Raw genomic sequence first — 23041 nt, 5'->3', positions numbered from 1 at the left:
AGTGGCAATGTCTGCCCTGAATTATTTCCAGAAGAATTATAATATTTAATACAGTTCGAAGATTAGCAATGAAAGCTATTTCCACTTCAAAAGACATCAGGTAAAATCAGGTCACTGGCTTTTCCACAATAAGTCCCTCTTGCATCATAACCTTTTCCAAAGGATGCGAGGAAGGTGTTAAAAAAATAAGTAGAGCCAACAAGGTCACTCATAAGTAACGCCTTTAGATTAAAAGAAATCTATTTTCCATTCTGACCCCGAAACCTCTTCAATTAATTATAAAAATCTATTTACACAGTAACCTGGTTAAAATCAATCAGATTGTTGAAGTGTTTCCATGAATCTTCTTAAGGTTTACAGTGTGCCAGTAGCAGATGTCTGCAATATATTGGTACATAGAACAGGTTTCAAAGTGTTAACCGAGTTCCATAAAAGTTTATTTTTTGGATTTTGTTCCAGGATGAACATTTAGTACTGGAACATGCAGGCAACAACTTTAGGACAATTTTTCCTGTGTGAATTCCACCAGAAACATTGACGCAATGTATAGCTTCATAAAATCATAGAATTTACAGTGCAGAAGAAGGCCATTTGGCCCATCGAGTCTGCACCAGCCCTTACAAAGAGCACCCCACTGAAGCCTACATATCTAACCTATCCCCATAACCCAGTAACCCCCACTTATCATTTTTTAGACACTAAGGGCAATTTAGCATGGCCAATCCACCTAATCCGCACACCTTTGGACTGTGGGAGGAAACCGGAGCACCTGGAGGAAACCCACACAGACACGGGGAGAACGTGCAGACTCCACACAGACTGTGACCCAGCCGGGACTTGGACCTGGGGCTCTGGAGCTGTGAAGCAACTGTGCTAACCACTATGCTACCATGCTGCCCATATTCTTAACGCTTCAGTGTGCCTATTAATATGAGTAAATATTCCCAGTTTCGCATTGACGTAGCAAGATTGAAGTGCAGTAAATTTTATACTGGACAAACTTTCCCAACTTTGACAAAGTCGACCTAAGTAATTATGCATAGTCAATTCCCAGAACTACTTCTTTTAAGTAAATGGCAGTCATTTAAAGGGACTTCTAAACTCTGGATGGGCAAAGTTCGAAAGGGCTAGTCAAGGGCATGAGCACTGCTTTTATGATATTGTTTTGGAACTGCTTATGGAAGAAATAGAACTAAAGGAGGATCCCATAGTACTTTGCCCACTGTAGCTCCATTGATCTGGTGGATATGAGGTGATAGACAGGCTCTCTTCAACAGCTAAATGACAAAGGAGTTGTGAAAATCATCCACACAAAGGTGTTATATCGCGAATGGGCAGATTGTCATGCCACTAAGTGTATTATTTCACTGTGCTAAATCCTGACAGTTAAAGATTCATTAAATATCTAATTCTAGGCTTCAAATCCCATACTGCAATCGGCATATGCTATTCCTGCCACTTCAACTGGGGCTGCTGTCACAATGACATTTGGCAAGGTGAGCCAACAATACATCCTACCAATAGGGTTTTAAGAATTGGGGAAATTAAGATTTAAAAAGTGAAATTGGGATAAAATAAAATAAAATAAAACAGAGAGGTGATAAGGTCAACAGTCTGGAGAGATTTTGTGATACAAATTAGCATATCAGTTGGGCGCAGTGGCACAGTGGTTAGCACTGCTGCCTATGGCACCGAGTTTGATGCTGGCCCCAGATCACTGTCTGTGTGGAGTTTGCACATTCTCCCCTTGTCTGTGTAGGTTTCGCCCCCATAACCCAAAGATGTAAGGTTAGGTGGATTGGCCGCAATAAATTGCCCCTTAATTGGAAAAAAAATAATTGGGCACTCTAAATTTTAAACAAAAATTAGCATATCAGTGAGAAAAGCAAGTGACTAGAGGAAAACGATGGGGTATGGAAGAAGTAACTTCAAAGTGGAGAGATAATGAAATTGACACAAATATGCTAAAAACCAACTCCACATGGATAATAAGGGAAAGAATGTCCCTCTAGTCATAGAAAATGACTAGAGAAAGAGACACAGACACAGCTATCATCACAGTCACACCCAGCTGCATAAACAGTCTCCCGAAAAGGAGTAGCAGTATTTTCTTTCACTGCTGGGTTTCGCTCATAGAGTTATGTAATATTGGGTGTTGGTTGAGAGGTGTCTCTGAGTTCAGGGAATGCAGATAGTTGAAAACAATAAGGAAGGCATTTGATAAGGTGCTGCACAGAAGGTTAATTCACAAAGTTAGATCACATGGGATTAGGTGTAATTTATTAGCTTGGATAGAAGACTGGCAGACAGACAGAAGACAGAGAGTCGGGATAAATGTTTCTTTTTCTGGATGGCAAGATATAACTAGTGGGGTGCCACAGGGTTCGGTCCTTTGGGCCCAGCTATTTACAATCTATATAAACGACTTGAATATAGGGAAAGAAGGTTATATAGATAAATTTGCAGACAACACAAAAATAGGTGGGACAGTAAGTTGCAATGAGGAAATAAGAACATTACAAATGGATATAGATAGGGTAGGAGAGTGGACCAAAATGTGACAGATGGAGTTTAACATAGATTTGTGTGAGGTCATGCATTTTGGTTGGAAAAATTGGAAGGCAACTTATTATCTAAATAGGGAGAGATTTTGGGGTGCCCTGTTGTTGAGGGATCAGGGGTCCTCGTTCATGAGTCACAGAAAACTAGCATGCAGGTGCAGCAGATAGTAAAGAAAATAATGGAATGTTCGCATTTATAGCTAAAGCAATAGAGTATAAAGGTAAGGAAGTGTTGTTGCGCCTGTACAAGAAATTGGTGAGACCACACCTGGAGTATTTTGTACAGTTTCCATCCCCATATTTGAGGAAAGATATAGTGGCATTGGAGGCAGTTCAGAGGAGATTCACTAGGTTGATTCTAGAGATGAGGGATTTGTTGGAGGAAGAGAGATTGAACAGTTTAAGCCTATTTAGAAGAATGAGGGGAGATCAAATTGAGGTATACAAACTGATAAAATGTATGGATAAATTAGACATGGAGCGGATGCTTCCTCTTGTAGGGCATTTTCGAATGAGAGGTCATAGGCTTCGGATAAAAGGTAGAAAATTTAAAACAGAGTTGAGGAAAAACTACTTCTTCCAAAGGGTTGTGAATTTGTGGAATTCACTATCCCAGAATGTGGTGGATGATGGGACAGTGAGTAAATTTAAGGAGTTAGACAGAGTTTTAGTTGGTAATGGATTGAAGGGTTATAAACGAGCAGGACGGTAGAGTTCAGGCCAAGATGAGATCAGCCATGATCGAATGGCAGAGCAGACTCGATGGGCCAAATGGCCTAATTCTGCTCCTTTATCTTATGAGCTTATAAACAAAGGGGTAATTTCATGTTAACTGTTTGTGTCTAGCCATCAGTGTTGTTAAATGTTGGGCTGTATTAGTTCTTCTTGTCATGTTTTTTTCTTTTAAGTTAATAAATATTATTTAATAATTGTTCACACAATGATTGAACTATTCTTTCCTGGCTCACATATTTTTCTCAAAGTATACCAAATGGAAAATATCCACCATTATGAACCAGTACTGCAAGTTACCCTTCAGTATAAGCATTCAGGACTTTAGAATACTCTTGCACTTAACATCAGCGGGGTTCTTAACAAAAGTGCGTGTTCAATTACTGGCATGCAAACTGGGGTGCAGGGTGGGCACTTGGCTCGCATTTCATGTGCTTTTCAAACTTCCAACATCTCAACACAGTATCACTGCTTGTCACATGAGGCAGCATGTAACAGAGAGGAGCATACTCAAACTGGAAGAGGACTCCTAATTTTGGCCCTTGAAATTAATCTGAACAGATTAGCTTGCCAACTTTAAGTATAAGAACGTGCAGGGAGTAGAAGATTCTGAAGTTAAAGATCCACTCAAAGGTCAGGAGTAGTACCCTCCTTCCTTTGTTATTCTTCAACTTACGATTATACCTTCTTCATGATCAAGCATTCAGCTGCATGCTTTCTTCCGGGACGTCAACCCACAGTCCATATTATTAGTTAACCTGTATTGAAAGGGTAGGGGTATTTCATTCAGCATTTCAACATATGTTCCTAGACCATAAGACCATAAGACATAGGAGCAGAATTAGGCTACTCGGCCCATCGAGTCTGCTCTGCCATTCAATCATGGCTGATATTTTCTCATCCCCATTCTCCTGCCTTCTCCCCATAACCCCTGATCCCCTTATTAATCAAGAACCTATCTATCTCTTTGTCAAACAAAAGAAGAAACACTTGGCATAGAACTTAACATCCATATACTCTCCCCATTTATACGGAATGAAATTTGATTCCATTTTATTCCATTCGGATGATGTGATAAACCAAGGCTCTGTCTGCTCTCTCTTTCCAAAATAAGGTGGTCTGGACATTCGTTTGGAGCAGATGTTGCAAATCTCTTTCAGCCACCATGATAAAGTGTAACCTGCCAGGCAGTTTTCCCTGGTTATTCCTTGCTACATGTGTCTGTCTATGCAGACACAGCAATGAGGATAGAAACATTGGGGAAATCTGTCTCTCATTAGTGTACCATTTTATTCTCTTTTTCCTCCTCAAAATAACACAAGAAGAGTATTGTGCCCATTACAATTCCCATATCCAAAATTCTCTTGTAAGAATGAGAAATGATTTTTTTTGTAACAATGATAAATGCTGCTGGCAAGAAATTGGACAAAAGCCTAGAGAATTATACAAAATACCAACTATGCTAAACATTCCAATTGTCACAAACGCAAAGTTCAAATCGACATTCATATATGTTCCTTCTTCTTTAAACAACAAATTCCTCAGGACAAAGTAACTTTGAACTGGATTGCTTATTTTACACCAATGAACTGAGGGCATGGTGCAAAATTGTCTGCAAATTGTGTTTGTAGAATTATATTATTAAATAAAACTTTCACCCAGTTTTAGCAAGAACACTATTGCCTGACCTGAAACATTGACCCAAAGATGTATTAAACATGTGGGATTTTCCACACAATTTGCCACGTGTTTTGTGGCGGCAGAGGCAGCCCGCCATTGGTCGGCGGCAGAATGTTCTGGTCCCGTTGTCAAAGGGGTTTCATGTTGAATGCACCCTTTGCTGCCGGGAAACCCAAGCAGTGGTGCGTCATTGGTGGGTCCGGAAGATTCCACTGGCGTGAATGGCCAGAAGGTTCCGGCACATGTGTGAAGATCCGTCAACAATGGTTTCTGTCTGGATTTCCACCCCTTGATTGCTGATTCTCCACTGTTGCGCGTGTCCATGTGGGACAGAACATTCACCCTATTCAAAACCTGATTAGAATGGAAAAATCCCTGTTACGTGATCAACTTTGGATTGTGAGGTCTGCTAGAGAGAGTGTAATCATTCAAGCATTTCCCTGATGTGTCCTACCCGGTTTGAAAATGACCAATACAGAACGTTTCAACAGTGAAGAAGGACATCTGAAATATTAAAAAATAGTTGATACTAAGACACTGTAGTAGAGCACATGGACCTATATGGTAGAATTTTGTCCTTTTAAATGAGTGAGAATCTTAGATTGTCCAGATGTAGGGATTTAAAAAAAAAAAATGTGGCTCATGTCTGTGATGCCCATTTTTGTCTGCAGATATATAACAGTGTGAGTTATTCTGAGCACACTGCAATGCTAAGCCTCAATTTTCAGCTCCCCAACATTTGCCCACAGATTTCCAATTTGAACAGAACAAAAAAGAAAACCAGCATGTTGTTAGTCACGAGGGTGTTGCTCAATGAATGCCATACCCTGTGCCCCACACAGACCTTTATGTTCACCTCTTTTAGAAAAACTGCAATGATGGGGGGAATGGATCAGTGTTCACATCATTCAGCCCTCCCACCCCCGTCAGTACTGAGGCACCCCTTGAGAGGCTTACGATCCTACCAGCAGACTGAATTCCAAGATAAAATGTAACAATTCGGAAAGAGCCCCTTTGTGGAATCGCAGTCCCCAGAACCTCCAGCCTCAAATTCAGCAGCCCTCTGGCTTGAAGGCAAAGGGGCGTGCTCTCCGAATCTTACAACGTAGTCCTGATGGGCATATTAGCTGCCAAGCAGAACCTCGTTGGATGTCCTACCACCCAATACTGCATTGACATAATTTTCCTACAGAGACTCATATTGGAACTGAAGAAGCAGGTCGCTATGATATCCAAGACTTGGACCTACTGTATTATACTGCATTATGCCATCTACGTCCGATTTGACATTTCCGATCCAGCCAGCCTGTCATCAACCATATTCTGTGACAAAGGTTGGGTTAGCAGTTTCCATATTGCGAATGTATACATGTCTCCAAGTGTCAGCTGGGAAGAGCTGCCAATTCTGCTCCATCCAGCTTCCCTCCATGGGAGATTTCAGCAGCCACCACATGGACTGGGGTTACTCAGCATCAGACAGTGAACAGTTCCTAGAGTGGACCACCAGGAACCATCTCACCCTGATAAATGATCACAAGCAACAAGGAACTTCTATTGAACCAGATGGGGTCAGAATTACTCACGAGTACTGTGCTGGCACAGTTCCCTTGATGGTCACCCCCACTCAGTGCAGTGCCTAGTTCTGGATGACTTTCAACATAGCCAATACAGACCATCGCTCATTCACATTGATCTTTGCCTTCCAGCCATCATTTGCGCAAAGAAGGTGATGGAACTTCTGTAAAGCAGATTGGCCGAAATACAGTGAGACCTTGGACCACATCATTGTAACGATACCTATTCAGAATATAATTGTGGAAGATTCATATAAGCGCTTTGGTGGCATCATTCATAAAGCTGTTTGTGCAGCCACTCCTAGTGGCTGTCGACCCATCAACACCCTTTGCCTTGATGCAGAAAGTTCAGCGTTCCTAAAGGAATATGAGACATGGGAGGAAATGATAGCAGGGCTCAATTTCACTCATTTCAGTCAGAAGTTCTGAACCTGTCTCACTGTCTTGGAGTAACCCAAAAATTACCTACAGTAAATTGTCCATCGGTCACCTAAACCCAGTCATCTGTTCCATGTAGCAAAGACACCAATGCAAAATAAAATAAAATGCATCACCTAAAGCAAAATGAAATAAACAACACCGGCAAAATGTAGAACACCACAGTCCTAATTCAGTCAAGATCACAGAACTGGAGAAAACGTTAACGGGCCTGGAATGCGGCAAAGCAGTGGGATATGACAACAATGCAGCAGAATTCCTGAAACAACTTGGCTCCCATGTTGTGCCAGGTTCATTTAGTTCAATACAACAGTTATCAGCTCAAACTCACTTCGATATGGCAAAAATCATTGTCACTCCAAAGCCTGGAAAATATCGCACACTGGCAACCAGCTTTCTACCAATTTCACTACTTTCAGTGTGCTTTAAGATCCTTGAGTGTCTTAGAATCATAGAGGTCGACAGCACAGAAAAGGCCCTTCGGCCCATCACATCTGCACTGGTCAAAAACAACTACCTAACTATTCTAATCCCATTTGACAGCACTTGGCCCATGGCCTTGTATGCCTTGGCATCGCAAGTGCACTTCTAAATATTTCTTAAATGTTATGAGGGTCTCTGCCTCCACCACTCCTGCAGGCAGTGAGTTCCAGGCTCTCAACACCCTCTGGGTAAAAACGCTTTTCCTCATATCCCCTCTAAACCTCCTGCCCCTTACCTTAAATCTATGCCCCTTGGTCATTGATCATCCCACGGTCACTACCATCGGCACGGTAGCACAGTGGTTAGCACTGTTGATTCACAGCACCAGGGTCCCTGGATATATTCCTGGCTTGGGTCACTGTCTTTGCGGAGTGTGCACATTCTCCCCGTGCCTGTGTGGGTTTCCTCCGGGTGCTCCGGTTTCCTCCTACAAGTCCCGAAAGACGTGCTTGTTAGGTGAATTGGACATTCTGAATTGTCCCTCTGTGTACCCAAACAGGTGCCGGAGTGTGGCAACTAGGGGCTTTTCATAGTAACTTCATTGCAGTGTTAATACAAGCCTACTTGTGACAATAAAGATTATTATTCTTATCAAGGGGAAAAAGTTCTTCCTGTCTACTCTAACTATGCCCCTCATAATTTTATACATTTCAATCACGTCTGCCCTCAGTCTCCTCTGTTAAAAGGAAAATGACCCCAATCTCCCTTCATAACTAAAACTCTCCAGCCCAAGTAACATCCTGGTAAATCTCCTCTGCACTCTTTCCAGTGCTATCACATTCCTGCTATAATGTGCACACAATACTCTAGCTGTGGCATAATTAGCATTTTATACAGTTCCAACATAACCTCCCTGCTCTTAAACTCTTTGCCATATGCCTTCTTCAGCACTTTATCCACCCGCTTGTTACCTGAAGGGACCAGTGTACATGCACATCAAGGTCGTTCTGATCTGCTGTGCTTCCCAGGGTCCTACCATTCATCATGTATTCCCTTGCCTTGTTTGTCCTGCCCAAGTGCATCACCTCAACTTAACCGGATTGAATTTTGCTTACCACTGACCAGCCCATCTGACCAGCCCTCCTGTAATCTAAGAGTATCCTCCTCACTATTTACCACCCCACCAATTGTTGTATAATCCGTGAATTTACTAATCAACCTCCCTACCTACCTCCCTACCTTCAAGTCTAAGGGCGCAATTCTCTCCCCCCCCCCCCGCCCCCCCCCCCCCCCCCCCGCCTCAACGCCGGGAGGGAGAATCGCACCACGCCGCCCCGAATCGCACCACGCCGCCCCGACCCCCGCACGCGATTCTCCCCCCCCCCCCCCGAAACCAGCGGCGCGCGATTCCATAAGACCATAAGACATAGGAGTGGAAGTAAGGCCATTCGGCCCATCGAGTCCACTCCACCATTCAACCATGGCTGATTTCAACTCCATTTACCCGCTCTCTCTCCATAGCCCTTAATTCCTTGAGAAATCAAGAATTTATCAACTTCTGTCTTAAAGACACTCAACGTCCCGGCCTCCACCGCCCTCTGTGGCAATGAATTCCACAGACCCACCACTCTCTGGCTGAAGAAATTTCTCCTCATCTCTGTTCTAAAGTGACTCCCTTTTATTCTAAGGCTGTGCCCCCGGGTCCTAGTCTCCCCTGCTAATGGAAACAACTTCCCTACATCCACCCTATCTAAGCCATTCATTATCTTGTAAGTTTCTATTAGATCTCCCCTCAACCTCCTAAACTCCAATGAATATAATCCCAGGATCCTCAGACGTTCATCGTATGTTAGGCCTGCCATTCCTGGGATCATCCGTGTGAATCTCCGCTGGACCCGCTCCAGTGCCAGTATGTCCTTCCTGACGTGTGGGGCCCAAAATTGCTCACAGTATTCTGTGCCGGGCCGCTCAGAGAATCGCCGCAAGCGGCGAGCAGCGATTCTCCGGCCCGGATGGGCCGAGCGGCCGCTATGACACCACAGGTTCCCGCCGGCGCCGTCCACCCCTGGTCGCTGCCGGCGGGAACTCTGCAGGAACGCTGGGGGGGGGCCTGTGGTGGGGGGGGGGGGGAAAGAGAGGGAGGCTCCTTCACCGGGGAGGGCCTCCGATGGGGTCTGGCCCGTGATCGGGGCCCACCGATCGGCGGGCTGGCCTCTCTCCCCCCGGGCCTACTTCCTTCCGCGCGTGGCCCCAGAACACCAGCGCCATGTTGGTGAGGGGCCGGCGTGCGTAAGAAGTTCTCCGTGCATGCGCAGGATTGGGCTGCCCCAAATACGCATGCACGGGCGCCGCGTAAGGATGCTGGAGTGGCTTGACCCGCTCCAGTGCTGTGCTGGCCCCTGTGGGGGCCAGAATAGGTCGTGCCCGGGCTCTGTTTGCGCCGTCGTGGAACGCGACGCCGTTCACAACGGCGCGGGCACTTAGACCCGGGAGCGGAGAATCCTGCCCTAAATCATTTACATAAACCACAAACAAAAAGGGGCCCAACTCTAAACACAAGCCTCCAGTCAGAAAGATACACTCAACTATTAACCTCTGCTTCCTGCCTCTCACCCTATTCTGGATCCAATTTGCCAAGTTTTCTTGGATCCCATGGGCTGTTATCTTCACCATCAGCCTCTCATGTGGGGCCTTATCAAATGCCTTGCTGAAGCCCAAGTGGACTATGTCAAATGCATTGCCTACATCTTATCCTGCAGCACACATCCCAGGAGGTAGAGACAACCCTGAATGTCGACCAGTCTGGTTTCCATAAGAGTCACAGCACACGAATTCAAGTTCTGGCAGTGACCACCTAGCTTGAAAATGGCTTCCTAAAGAACCTGAAGACAGGCGTAGTATTACTGGACTTCACAACTGCTCATAATAGAAACATAGGAAAATAGAAATTAGGAGCAGAAATGAGCAATTCAGCCCTTTGAGCCTGCTCCGCCATGCAATCAGATCATGGCTGATCTCTTCCTGGTCTCAGATCCACTTTCCTACCTGTTCCCTTTATACCTTTAACCCTTTTTTTAAATATCAGAAATATAGCTATCTCAGGGTGGCATGGGTCTTCTCAAAGCTGTCCAGAATGCTTCCAAACTGGGTTGGGACACTGATTGCAACACTCCTTCAGAGTCCATCTTGGGCAAGGGTGAAGTGCATTGAAAAGACCGGCCAACGGGCTACCTCTGGGCTCAGTGCTAGCTCAAATCATGCTCAATGTATATAACAATGATCTGCCAATAACCATATCCTGCAAAATCATCTACGTTGATGATGTGCCATCCAAGCTCCATTCCATCTGCGCTCTGGATCAAATTCTTAACAAAGACTTTACAAAGTTGATGGACTACTGCAGCACATGCCATCTCATGTTAAATCCCTCAAAAACCATATCCAGTGTATTCCACCTCCACAATTCCGGTGCCAAAAAAGAATAGCATATCTACATGGATAGCCAGAGACTAAAACATGATCCCAACACAACATAGTTGGAAATTACTCTAATTAGGACCCTGTCCATCCAGGAACACTTGAAGAAAACAGCAGAAAAGGTCAAAGCAGTATTAACCTACTAACCAGACTTGCTGGATCTACATGAGGTGATGCTGCCACAATACCCCTGACCTCAATGCTTGCCCTATGATACTCTGCAGCAGAGTACTGTGCACCTGTCTGACAAAGATGACAACACACACCTCCTGTTGACACTCCGTTGAATGCAACAATGCACATCATAATTGCAAGTTTCCACTCAACACTCTTCCATGGCATCCTGTCTTTGAAAACATCATTCCCCCAAACCTCCAGCAACTGACAAAAATCCAAAAGCTGGTTGAAACCATCCGTGCTGCACCTCACTTACCACTTGATGAGAACCTGTTCAACCCCCCTTCCATCTTGGCGCCCCATGTGGAGCACCCTTCCTGAGTGAGATCTACCTGCAGGCATCCTCTGGATCAAGGAAAGGAAAACACAGGAAGTCACTAACAAGCTTCTTGTGACAAAACTCACCTGTCAAATAGCAGGCTTTGAACTGCCACGGTGACAGTGGTCATTGCTAAATAGGTTCAGAACAGGTCAGCAGCCCTGTGCAGCCAAACTCCACCATTGGGGTCTCAGTCCAGACTCCTTACACACGCGTGGAGAGACACAAACAGTGCTGCACATTACCAAGGAATGTCCCCTCTACAGACTAAATGATGGACTGATCATCTTAAACACCATTATTGAGGAGGCTATCGCTTGACTTCAGGGATTAAGTCGTTAAATAATAAAATAAGCAGTGTTGACTCGTTGTTTCCTTAAACAAAAATGAGTAATTTATTTGTTTTACAAAAAGAAATAATATTGAAGAGAAAATATGATGTCTATTTCCACAATTGTGTGAATATGAGTTACATTAAATGATTGGTTCATCAGGGGAACTCAGATCTGAACCTACTGCCAACCTGTAGGGTTATTTGAAGTGCTTTCATCATTATCAGGGAATTTAGACCTGAAATCACGACAATCAGGGAACTTGGACCTCCACCAATCACCAGCAAAGATTAAACACAGTATACGTAAATGGAATTCAGATTAAAATAAAATTAATTACGGTGCACAAAAGATTGCAGTGATCAGAGAGAGCATTGTTCAGCCATGTGAAGGTCTAAAGCAAGTAAATTCTGTACCTTACTTACTTAAATGGTTTTTCCCCTGTATGTGTTCGAATGTGATTATTCAATGTTGTAGCTCCAGCAAAGGCACGTCCACAGTACCCACATTTAAAAGGTCTGTCACTGGAGTGGGTTACAACGTGATTCCTCAATTCGGAAGGCTGGGAGAATGACTGAGAGCAGTGTCCACATTGGTAGGGCCTAGAAAACAACCAAATATACTCTCTATCATTTACTAAATTGAACAAAACAGTATTTTATTCCACTAAATTAGAGATATGTTTTTATTTATAAACCTTATAGTGCTATTTAATAATGAATTTCTCCCATATATTCATACAATGCTCATTTGCTGTTCTTGTATTTCATAATTATAATCTGTATTCCCTAACTGGACAACTATCTGAAATTACATATAACTGCCATAGAATCAAAGTTAATCTGTGACATTCCTCTGTCTCATACAGTTAACCAATTGCTCATACTACGAGTTGTCTAATCATGTGATTAAATCACAGATGAGGTACAGATAGCGTTGCCCTCCCCACTAATTTTGACTTGAGAATATTAAATTAGATATTTTAAAGAGCAAGGTACTGCAAGTGACATAATAGTGCAAATGTTGAGAATAGTTTGTTGTAGGATGCCGGATCAAATCTCCTCTGATAAAATTTCCAGTCTCAGCTTTATTTGGGGAATAGAAAATAGCCTTCTCCTCATGAAACAACTAAAATCCAGTGTGAGACTCTTTACTCAGCTGTTCATCCAGCACCTACACTCTGACTCACAACATTAAATAGGAGCTTGAGATAAAGAGTAGGACATACCGACCAACCCGCTACGTGTATTACAGTGGCGGAAGCAGCCCGTGAACGGAATTTACCAACTCCGCTGTCGTCAACGGGATTTCCCGGTGACTGCACCCCTCGTCGCCGGGAAACTCATATGCTGCGTGGGACTGGAATATTCCACCGGCGTGAACAGCCTGTAAATCATGCCCAAGGTCACTTGGCTTCCCTCACAACTTAACTTTGCGTCCAGGCGCCGGAATGTGGCGACTAGGGGCTTTTCACAGTAACTTCACTGATGCCTACTTGTGACAATAAGCGATTATTATTATTATTAAATTACCTCATCACCACCACTTTCAACTCCTCCACTTTTGTCAGACTGACATCCAGTTGTGGATAAGCAGAGATTTGCACCCAAATAAATATTGGGAAGAACAAAGCAATTGGCTGGGATTTTCTAGACATCCCACTACCCTACAGCGTGTTTTCTAGCAGTGGAGGCAGCTCGCCATTGGTCACGGTGGGATCTTCCAGTTCCACAAAGGCCTATGATGTTTTGTATGGCTCGTCCACCCTACCGCTGGGGGAAACACAAAAGAGGCATCTTCGGAAGGACTGGAAAATCCTGCCAGTGGGAAGATCTGAAAATTCCCACCCATTTTCTTCAGTTCCCTCCATAAACTCTGTTCTCGAGCAAGTAACCCCAGTGACAATCTGAAGGTGAATCACACTATTCACATGTTTAATATTACATTTGATCCTGAGATGGTCTTCAATCACATATCGACACCATCGGTAAGACTACCTCTACATTGCCAACTCCAAGTCTACCTCAGTTTATCTACTGCTAAAACCCCCATCCATGTCTTTGTTACCTCTAGATCTGGCTATTCATATGCTCACCTGCCTAATTTTCAACTTTCCACCATCCGTAAACTTGAGGTCATCCAAAGCTCTGCTGCCCATGTCCTAACTTGCACTAAATCCCATCATCCCTGTGCTCGCTGACTTACACTGGCGCCCAGTTAATCAATGTTTCAGTTTTAAGCGGATTCTCCATCCCGCAGCACCCATTTTCTAGTGCGCGGGCCGCCGCCGGCAGCGAGCGCCTTCCGGCCAATGGGGTTTCCTATTGTGCCACCCCTATGCCGTTGGGAAATCCGCTGCCATGAGTGCACTGGATCCTGCCAGGAGAGAATCCAGCCTTTCATCTTTGCTTTCAAATCCCTCAATGGCCTAACTCCACCCTATTTCTGTAATCTCCTCCATTCCCACAACCCTCCAAGATGTCTGCACTCCTCCAACTCTGGCCTCTTGAGCATTTCCGATTTTAATTGCCCCACTACTGATGGCCGTGCTTTTAACTGGCCAGACCCTAAGGTCTGTAATTCGCTCCCTAAACTTTTCCACCACTCTTTCCTCAAATTTTGGATGGTAAGTGATAAGTGACTTGGGCACTTTACCATGTTAAACACCCAATATTGATTCAAGCTTTTGCTGTTGTTGATCTTATGAATTTTTATATCTTCATATTATCACTGGAGGGCAATCTTACACTTACAAAATTTCCAAACTTTGTCTTACAAAATGTACAGCCAAAAGTTTAAAAAAATATATATATTGAAACTTCATATCTGGTTGAAGCATATTTCAGTGAGGAGGTATTGGTACCACCCCCAGTCGAATTACATGATGCAAGTGCAGTGTTATGATTAACTGTGGGACGTATTATGATTATTTTTTAAATTTATTGCATTCTATTGGATTGGCATTGTATATTACAGTGTGCCTATAAAAGTACTTAAGGCAATAAACCACCTCAAGTTGACAGAATGTCGATGTAAATAGGCAGTGTATACTTTAGAGAACAAGCTTTTGTCACTCTCCTGTAAACGTTGTGGGCCCGAACTGTACTCAATGTTTGCATTAAAATAGTCATAATTTGGTAATGATCAAAACTGGCAGTGTCTTTTTGAGAGATCCTGGATCTTCAGACAAGCTTTGACAAGCAATGCAATGAAATACAGTGTAATATTCAGTTGATAATTGAGCATAACCATGTCATTTTAAAATATAACATTTTAATGTCTTGAGAAAAACAGGACTGCACTTCAATATTACTTACGTTTGCTCAACATAATATTGCTTGCTATGCTGTGGTAGACTTGGATAAGGCCAGCAGATATGACTCAGCATTGTGAGCTCAGGCAACTTCATATACACCTACATTTATTGATTTGGTTCCAAAGGATGTCAGGAATGTGTCTGCATAGTTGATTGCCAGTCTTTTTCAATGATGGCAATATTATCCAAAATTGTTATCTATATTGTGCACTGTAAATCCCCAACCACTGCAACACTTAATCAAATTTTCCTGCAGTACATTGCCAGAGGGACGTGGGAGTAATATCCATTATTATTATAATGGTGCCAACTTCACATCATTATCACAATGTATTATAAAAAAAATACTTCAAGAATGTGGTACATAAGGGATTGGTCTGAAAAAAATGCATAATTAAAAGAAAAAGTTCAGTTCAAATCCATCTAACATTAATTTATTTTATCAAAGAGCCTGAGGCTTTCCACTATGTCACAGAAGTATACACATATATAGAGAGAGGGAGAGGCAGAGAGGAAGAGGGAGAGAGAGAGAGAGATTTAAAACCAAATTCCTATAACATTAAACAAGAATGGTGTAGATGATAAAGCAGAACCTTCTCTGAGAGGAACTGTCATCTGCTCAACTGACTTCCAAGCACGAGACAACATGGTCAAGGTGCAAAATGTATTGAAATATTTTGAGAATACTGTTTGATCATATTTGTCAATATGTTTGTAATATACATTATATCACGTTCGATACTGAAAGAACAACTATGAATTTATCAGGAGAATCTGGCAGAAGTTCAGGGGCATTGATTTTACTTGATCTTCGGTTTGCTATGGTTTTACAATTGACAATTATGCAAACTAGCAAATCAGATGGGAATTGAGAAAAAAGGACAAATAAGGAATCTTAAAAACTATTTAAACAACATTCAGTCCAGTGAGTAAATATCTAGTTCAGCTAAATCTCATCCACATTTCAAAGCCATAAAATTTGATATTGACAAACTTTCAGACCATTTTTATCCCCTGTGGAATCGAAGGTATCCATAAACATACATCTTCCATATATATCTTAAAAGGATTATTTCACCGAATCTAAATTAAATTATCCCAGTCAGTTTACAGCCAAACATTTAAACATATTTCTGTCTTATCTTTATTGAGAAAGTAATTATTTTTACATAATGTTTTGCCCTAAATTCTGTGGTTCTACAGTGGTCCTGGAATGATCTGTGAATCTGACATTGGTGAGGAGATTAACAAGTTCAGAATGGCAGTATGTTTAGCGACAATCTAGTATTCTGAATATTTTATCAGGAAATTAGGATATTTCAGTTTCAAATTCTAAATTAAGATCATTCCCATGCGATTATATTTAAATTCACTCTATATATAAAGGAGAAACTAAGGAGGGAACTATTTCATGGCATCTGATATGTTATGGTTAAATTAATTCTTCACAGCAAATTAAAGAAACAATTTCACAGTGTAGGTCAATATAACTGCACCGAAATAATTCACTTTTACAATAAGCCATAAAAATTAAAGGTGTAATTATTCTATATTCACTGAAACAATCCCTTTAAGGCAATGAATGATTGGCAGCAATATTCCTCAATGTTATTGAGCAGTTATTTCCTTCTGACAGTCCCACTGGATTGATGATTGTGTATGCATTAAAAAAAACAGTGCTAAGCAAAATTCACAATTCATTACCTACTAGTAATTAATTAGATCAAGATAGTGCATGGCACATTAGGAATATACAAACAGGAACAAACCATTTAAGCCCTTGAGCCAGTTCATGTTTAATTAGATCATGGCTCATCTGTACCTCAACTCCAGTTATCAACCTTTGCTCCATATCCTTCAGTTCCCTCGCATAACAAAGTTTACTGATTTCAGCCGTGTAAATACAGTTGATGCAGCATCCACAGCCCTTTGACAGAGGGTGTTGAGGCTTTTCACTGCCACTTCAGGGACAATTCTTCTGGGCCCGTTTGCCCCGGCACAAATTTCATTAGAGCCACTAACTCTCACAAGAAGGCTGAAAAGGGATTTGTAGTGGCATCATCACTTTGAGGTCTGACCGCCCCCTGCTGGCAATGTAATCAGATTCAAGCCCTTGCTGGATGTGATACTAATTACCATTAATTTGCATGCATTTAATATTCAGAAACAACTTTACGTAGTTACTTCCGAGGTTGTCAGATGTTTCCACCCTCCAGCAAAATGTGATGCCAATGGGCATCATTACTGGTTTCCAAAAACAGGAACCAGTCATGATGACCATGTTGGGGGCTCAGAGGTGAGTGTTGCCCCCGGGTGGTAAAGGACATGGCTGGGCAGTGCCCTGGCACATCTTCAATCACCCTGGCACTGCCAGGGTGTAGGGCCTCTAAGGAATCCGGGAGTGTTTCCACTTTGTTTGGGGAGGGGAATGGTCAGGGGGAGGGAGGGGGGGGCTATGCTTGTATGGCAGTGGGGGTGGAGGAACAGTGACTTAGAATGGGGGAGAATACCGCAATGCCTGCGAGGTTGGTGGGGGGGGGGGCTTGTGTTTCCCTGATGCATGCGTGATATGGGGGAGTGACCCAACCATGGTGTTGGGCCTGGGGGTGGTGGGTGGAGGTTGACCATCTGTTTTGCAGGGTTGAGAGTCTGCCAGGGGTCCCAATGTCCTGAGGTGGGGGAGGGGGGGGGCCTCAAACTGCAGTTTAAGATTGGGGCATCATGGATCCGGGCATGCCCCACCAAAGTGATGGTATCAAATAGCCCCCTGCTTATTTTTGACAAAGTATCAGAAGATCTGAAGTGAAAACTTGGAAGTGCTTCTACGGGACACACATCGATTTTCATTCAGAACCTGTCACGTTGCCATTTTTTAGGAACATTCCACCCCAGGTCTGGAGCACAAAAATCAAAGCTGACACTGCTATGCAATACTAATTGGGGGTCAATATATCTTTCCTTAGCATCATTGCCCAAGACTGCATGCACTATTCCAGATTAGGTCTGACCTGAGCACTGCCCATCTATAGAATTACTTCTCTTAATATTCCAACAGATAGAGGTCAATGTGAGGGTACTAAGACCTCACACTGTATATTTCTATCAATAAAAATAGATATCTTCATGACTATTTCTAGAATGTTTAAAACTGGACAAAGACCTTTTAAAATCACTGAAACTATGTTTGTCAGTGACTATTGAACAAAAGGGGCTACGTGGCCGTATTGAAGAAACATACATCTCATTATCTCTGAAGAGGCACTAATGAGCCCTGTTGAGTAGCAAAGACCAAATTCAAAGAGAGCTTTAAAAAGGCCATCTTCCTTTCAAAACGCAGGTTGGCCAACTGGAGCCTACTCATTTGCTAGGACAAAGGACCCTGCCACCTTCCTTTCAATTGTTATTGATTGAGACAGTTAACCATCTCGGGGAGCCAGACAAGGGATACACATCCCATGTCAACGACAATGTGGAGAAATGGAAGGTCATGTGAAATTAACCTCTAGTTTGTGAAACCAGTAATAATGCCTTGTGCGACTGCAAGCTCAGTCTGCTGTCCATCATCCTACAAGCAGCCACACAGAAAAGAAGCTCTCTGTCCAAGTTTGAACACCAGCACTGTAAATCTATTTTTTTCCGAATCATCTTTTACTATATGAATGCAGAGGAGACAATGTTACAACCTTCCTCCTGTAGTTTGAATGTGTGCAAATAAACTAACCCTTTGAGTTAATTTTATCTCGAGTTTGCTGTGGGGTTATTAATAGAAATTGGATCACACCAAAACTGAGGGGTTGGGAAGTACACCACTGCTCACAAAGGGAGAAGCAAATCAAAAACACCGTTCTGTTGACGGACAGGCGATGAGAGGAGAAATTAGTGCTGTTTAAATTAATCCCACTTCTGTCCGTAACATCAACATTAGCTTTTTTGATTATTTTTGAATATTTGCATAAACTATTAGTGATTTTTGTACATGGACATTTAAATCCGTTTGATCTTTCAGAGCCCTTAGTGTCTCTAGGATCCATGGCAGTATTTCACACTTCTCCACATTGAACTCCATCTGACATAATCACTTCATCTGTTATGTCCCTTCCTGCTCCCATCTACAGAACATACTGTATTTCCTAACTTAGCTATGCAACTCTCTATTCCTTCATCCAAGCCATTAATAAACATTATGCAAAGCTGAAGTCTCAGGACAGAGCCCTGGAAAATATCTCTTGTCATATTCTGCCAATCAAAGAATGTTCCATTCACTCCACTTTCTGTCTCCTACCTCCTCAATCAATTTGTCACAGGTTAACTATACTTCCATGCATTTTTGCCAATAATGCAGTATCTCATCAAATGTCTTTTGGAAGTCCATATTGATAACATTCATTGTCCACCATGTATGTGACCTCCTCAAAAAGTTCAACTGGACAAAATATTCCCTTAACGAATCCATGCTCTCTTTGATCATTTTACACTTGTCCAAAAACTCAGTCATTCTGGCTAAATTAAAAGCTGAGAGAATAGGGCAGAACGGTGCACAGTGGTTAGCTCTGCTGCCTCACAGCGCCGAGGAACAGGGTTTGATCCTGGCTCCAGGTCACTGTCCATGTGGAGTTTGCACATTATTCCCGTGTCTGCGTGGGTCTCACCCCCACAACCCCAAGATGTGCAGGGTAGGTGAATTGGCCACACTAAATTGCCCCTTCATTGGAAAGTAAAGGAACTGGGTACACTAAATTTAAAAAAAAATAAAAGCGGAGAGAATTTTTGCAGAGATAAAAGCCTAACTTAATTGTAATAGGATAAAAAAAACTTGGACTAAAGAAATTTTGTAAATCATCTAAACTATGTCAGAGTTAAATGAGCAACATTCCTGTGTTGGCATTCAGGACTGATTAGTGTACAGCATTGTGACTAACAGCCTTCTATTAAAACATTTTTAAAACATTTCAAATTGCAAATGTCTCTAAAAACCTTCCAGAGTCTGAGGTGTTTGTTCCTCTCCACCTACACATCCACACCACACAATACACATTACATTGGCTGACCAGAAGGACATTGATAGATGCCATTGGTTCGCTATCTTGCCCAGAATATCAACTGATATGGAAGGAATGTGTAACCACATTAAAAATTCCACAAATAAGTGATTGATAATGTTAATCACCAAACAGTTTACCACAGTAAAAGATTCAAAAACTAGGAAATTAAAAATGCGATATTTGGCGATGCAAAAATTCATCACATAGAACATTCTCACATAAACGATAACAGAATTGGGTAATAAGTAATGGGTACAAAAGTGTGTTTCTAAAGAGGGAAATGATTGAAACATGTATGGTAAGATCTCAGATAGACAGGGTTAAGAATTATCCAAAGGAATAGGTTTCCTATTCCTGAAATTTATCATGTTATATTAATCAGGTATAGTCAGCATGGATTTGTTTGGGGAAAATCGGGTCACTAACTTAATCAAATGTTTTGAGGAAGTAGCAAGAAGGATTGATGGAGATAGTTCATCACTTCATGTGTCCGTAAAAGAATGTTGTCTACATGGATTTTAGTGAGGCATTCGACAAGGTCCCACATGGCAGATTACTCAGAAAAGTGAAATCCCATGGGATACAGGGGAAAGTGTTGAATTGGGTCAAAAATTAGCTCAGCAGAAAACAAAGTGGATTTTTGTGAATGGAAAGTGGTTTCCAGTGGCATTTCACAGGGCTCGGTGTTGGGGCCTTGCTGTTTGTTGTAGACCCGTCCAGATAAATGATTTGGACATAAATGTGCGAGGCATGATTGGGAAATTTGCAGATGACACAGAAATCGGCAGTGTAGTTGATAGTGAAGAGGATACCTGTTCTCTCCAGATTGATATCAATGGTTTAGTTGAGTGAGCAGAACAGTGGCAGGTGGAATTTAATCCAGAGATGTGTGATAATGCATTTGGGGAGGGCAAACAAAGCAAGGGAATGCACAGTAAACCGGAAGATATTGAGAGTGCGAGAGGAGTTTATGTCCACAGGACCCTGAAGGTGGCAGGACAGGTAGATAAGGTGGAAAAGAAATCATGTGGGAAGCTTTTCTTTATTGGATGAGGCATTGAATACAAAAGTGGGGATGTAATGCTGGTACTGTTTAAAATGCTGGTTAGACCATAGATGGAATTGTGTGCCCAGTTCTGGTCACCACATTACAGGAAGGACATAATTGTTCTGGAGAGCGCAGAGGAGATTTACAAGAATGTTGCCAGGGCTTGAAAATTGCAGATATATGGACAGATTGACAGGCCAGGGTTGTTTTCCTTAGAACAGAGGAGGCTAAGGGATGACCTAACTGAGGTGTACAAACTTATGAGGGGCCCAGATAGGATAGACAGGAAAGCTCATTTTCTCCTAGCGGAGAAAGTGTCATAATCATTTGGTTGGTTTTGAGGAGAATTCTGTAGAAATTAATATGGGTGGCATCTGCCACTTGGTTTCAGAATAGGGGCGGGATTCTCCAATTCCGGCAGAGTGTCCACGCCGTCGTAGATGCCGTCGTGTTTTACGACGGCGTGAATGGGCCGACCCGACGACTAATTCTGGCCCCTAGAGCAGCCCCCGACCGGCACCGTGCCAAACACGGCACGCCAATGGCACCTGCGGAGAATCACGTGCCAGCGCCGGGGCGGCGTGGCGCGATTCACGTCAGTCGCGAGGATTCTCCGGCCCGGCCCTGGGCTGAGTGAAACCCGCCCAGGATTTGTCTGACCACAGTTGGCCTATTGGTTTACAGGGACTGTGTATTTATTGAGAACATTACAACATAATATATATTTTGTATTAACATGGTCCGGGAAGTTTCACCAGACTAATTCCCGGAATGGCAGGACTGACATAAGAAGAAAGGTTGGATCGACTGAGCTTGTACTCACTGGAGTTTAGAAGAATGAGACGAGATCTCATAGAAACAAATAAAATCCTGATGGGACTGGACAGGCTAGATGCGAGAAGAATGTTCCCGAGGTTGGGGATGTCCAGAACTAGGGGCCACCGCCTAAGAATAAGGGGTAAGCCATTCAGGGCTGAGAGGAGGAAGAACCTTGGGCGGGATTCTCCCCTACCCGGCGGGGCAGGGTGTCCGGGCGCCGAGGAGTGGCGTGAACCACTCCGGCGTCGGACCGCCCCAAAGGTGCGGAATCCTCCGCACCTTCAGGGGCTAGGCCAGCCCCAGAGTGGTTTGCGTCATGCCAACCAGCGCCGGTGGGCCTCCGCCGGGCAGCGTGAGTTGGCGCATGCGCGGGAGTGCCGGCGCCTGCTGGTATCATCCCAGCGCATGTGCGGGAGGGTTCGCCTCTGCATCGGCCATCGTGGAGGACAACAGCGGCTGATCAGGGCCCGCCCATGGATTGGTGGGCCCTGATCGCAGGCCTGGCCAACGTGGGGGCACCTCCCGGGGCCAGATCCCCCCGCGCCCACCCGATGATCCCGGAGGCCGCCCGCACCGTCAGGTTCCGCTGGTAAGGACCTACTCTAATTTACACCGGCGGTCCTGGCAAAAAACGGGCGACCATCACGGACCGGAGAATCGCCGGGGGGGGGGGGGGGGGAGGCGCAGCCAGCGGCCGCCGACCAGCACAGCGCGATTCCCGCCCCCGCCAAAACCCTGTCGCTGGAGAATTCGGCCTTTGTCTCTCAGAAAGTTGTGAACTTGTGGAATTTACTACCACAAAAGCTGTTGGGGACCAGTTTGTTAGATATATTCAAGAGGGAGCTGTATGTGGCCCTTGCGGCTAAAGGGATCAAGGGGTATGAAGAGAAAGCAGGAGTGGGATACTGAATTTGCATGATCAGCCTTGAATGGTGGTGCAGGTTCAAAGGGCTGAATGGCCTACTCCTGCATCTATTTTCTAAAATCTGCGTATATTTGTGAAGATAGGTGGGAGTGAAGGAGTGTTGCATTATTGTCAATCTTTTCATGTTTAACAAATGTTTTTTGTTGTTGTTATAAGCTAATTCGCAGTCCTGCAACTC

At 43.4% G+C, this 23041-nt stretch overlaps 1 protein-coding gene across 1 annotated transcript in view; it reads right to left on the bottom strand.

Moving 5' to 3' along the window:
* Positions 1–23041, bottom strand: part of prdm6 (PR domain containing 6) — a 397085-nt gene that overhangs the window by 39047 nt on the left and 334997 nt on the right. The window contains exon 7 of the mRNA XM_072516543.1: positions 12139–12315. Within this exon, the coding sequence (XP_072372644.1) occupies positions 12139–12315 (177 nt within the window). The remainder of the gene's footprint in view (positions 1–12138; positions 12316–23041) is intronic.

The sequence above is a fragment of the Scyliorhinus torazame genome, chromosome 9 (assembly GCF_047496885.1).
Source record: "Scyliorhinus torazame isolate Kashiwa2021f chromosome 9, sScyTor2.1, whole genome shotgun sequence".
Lineage (NCBI taxonomy): Eukaryota > Metazoa > Chordata > Chondrichthyes > Carcharhiniformes > Scyliorhinidae > Scyliorhinus > Scyliorhinus torazame.
The sequence above is the reverse complement of the archived record's forward strand: the minus strand, read 5'-3'. Positions and strand labels throughout refer to the sequence as shown.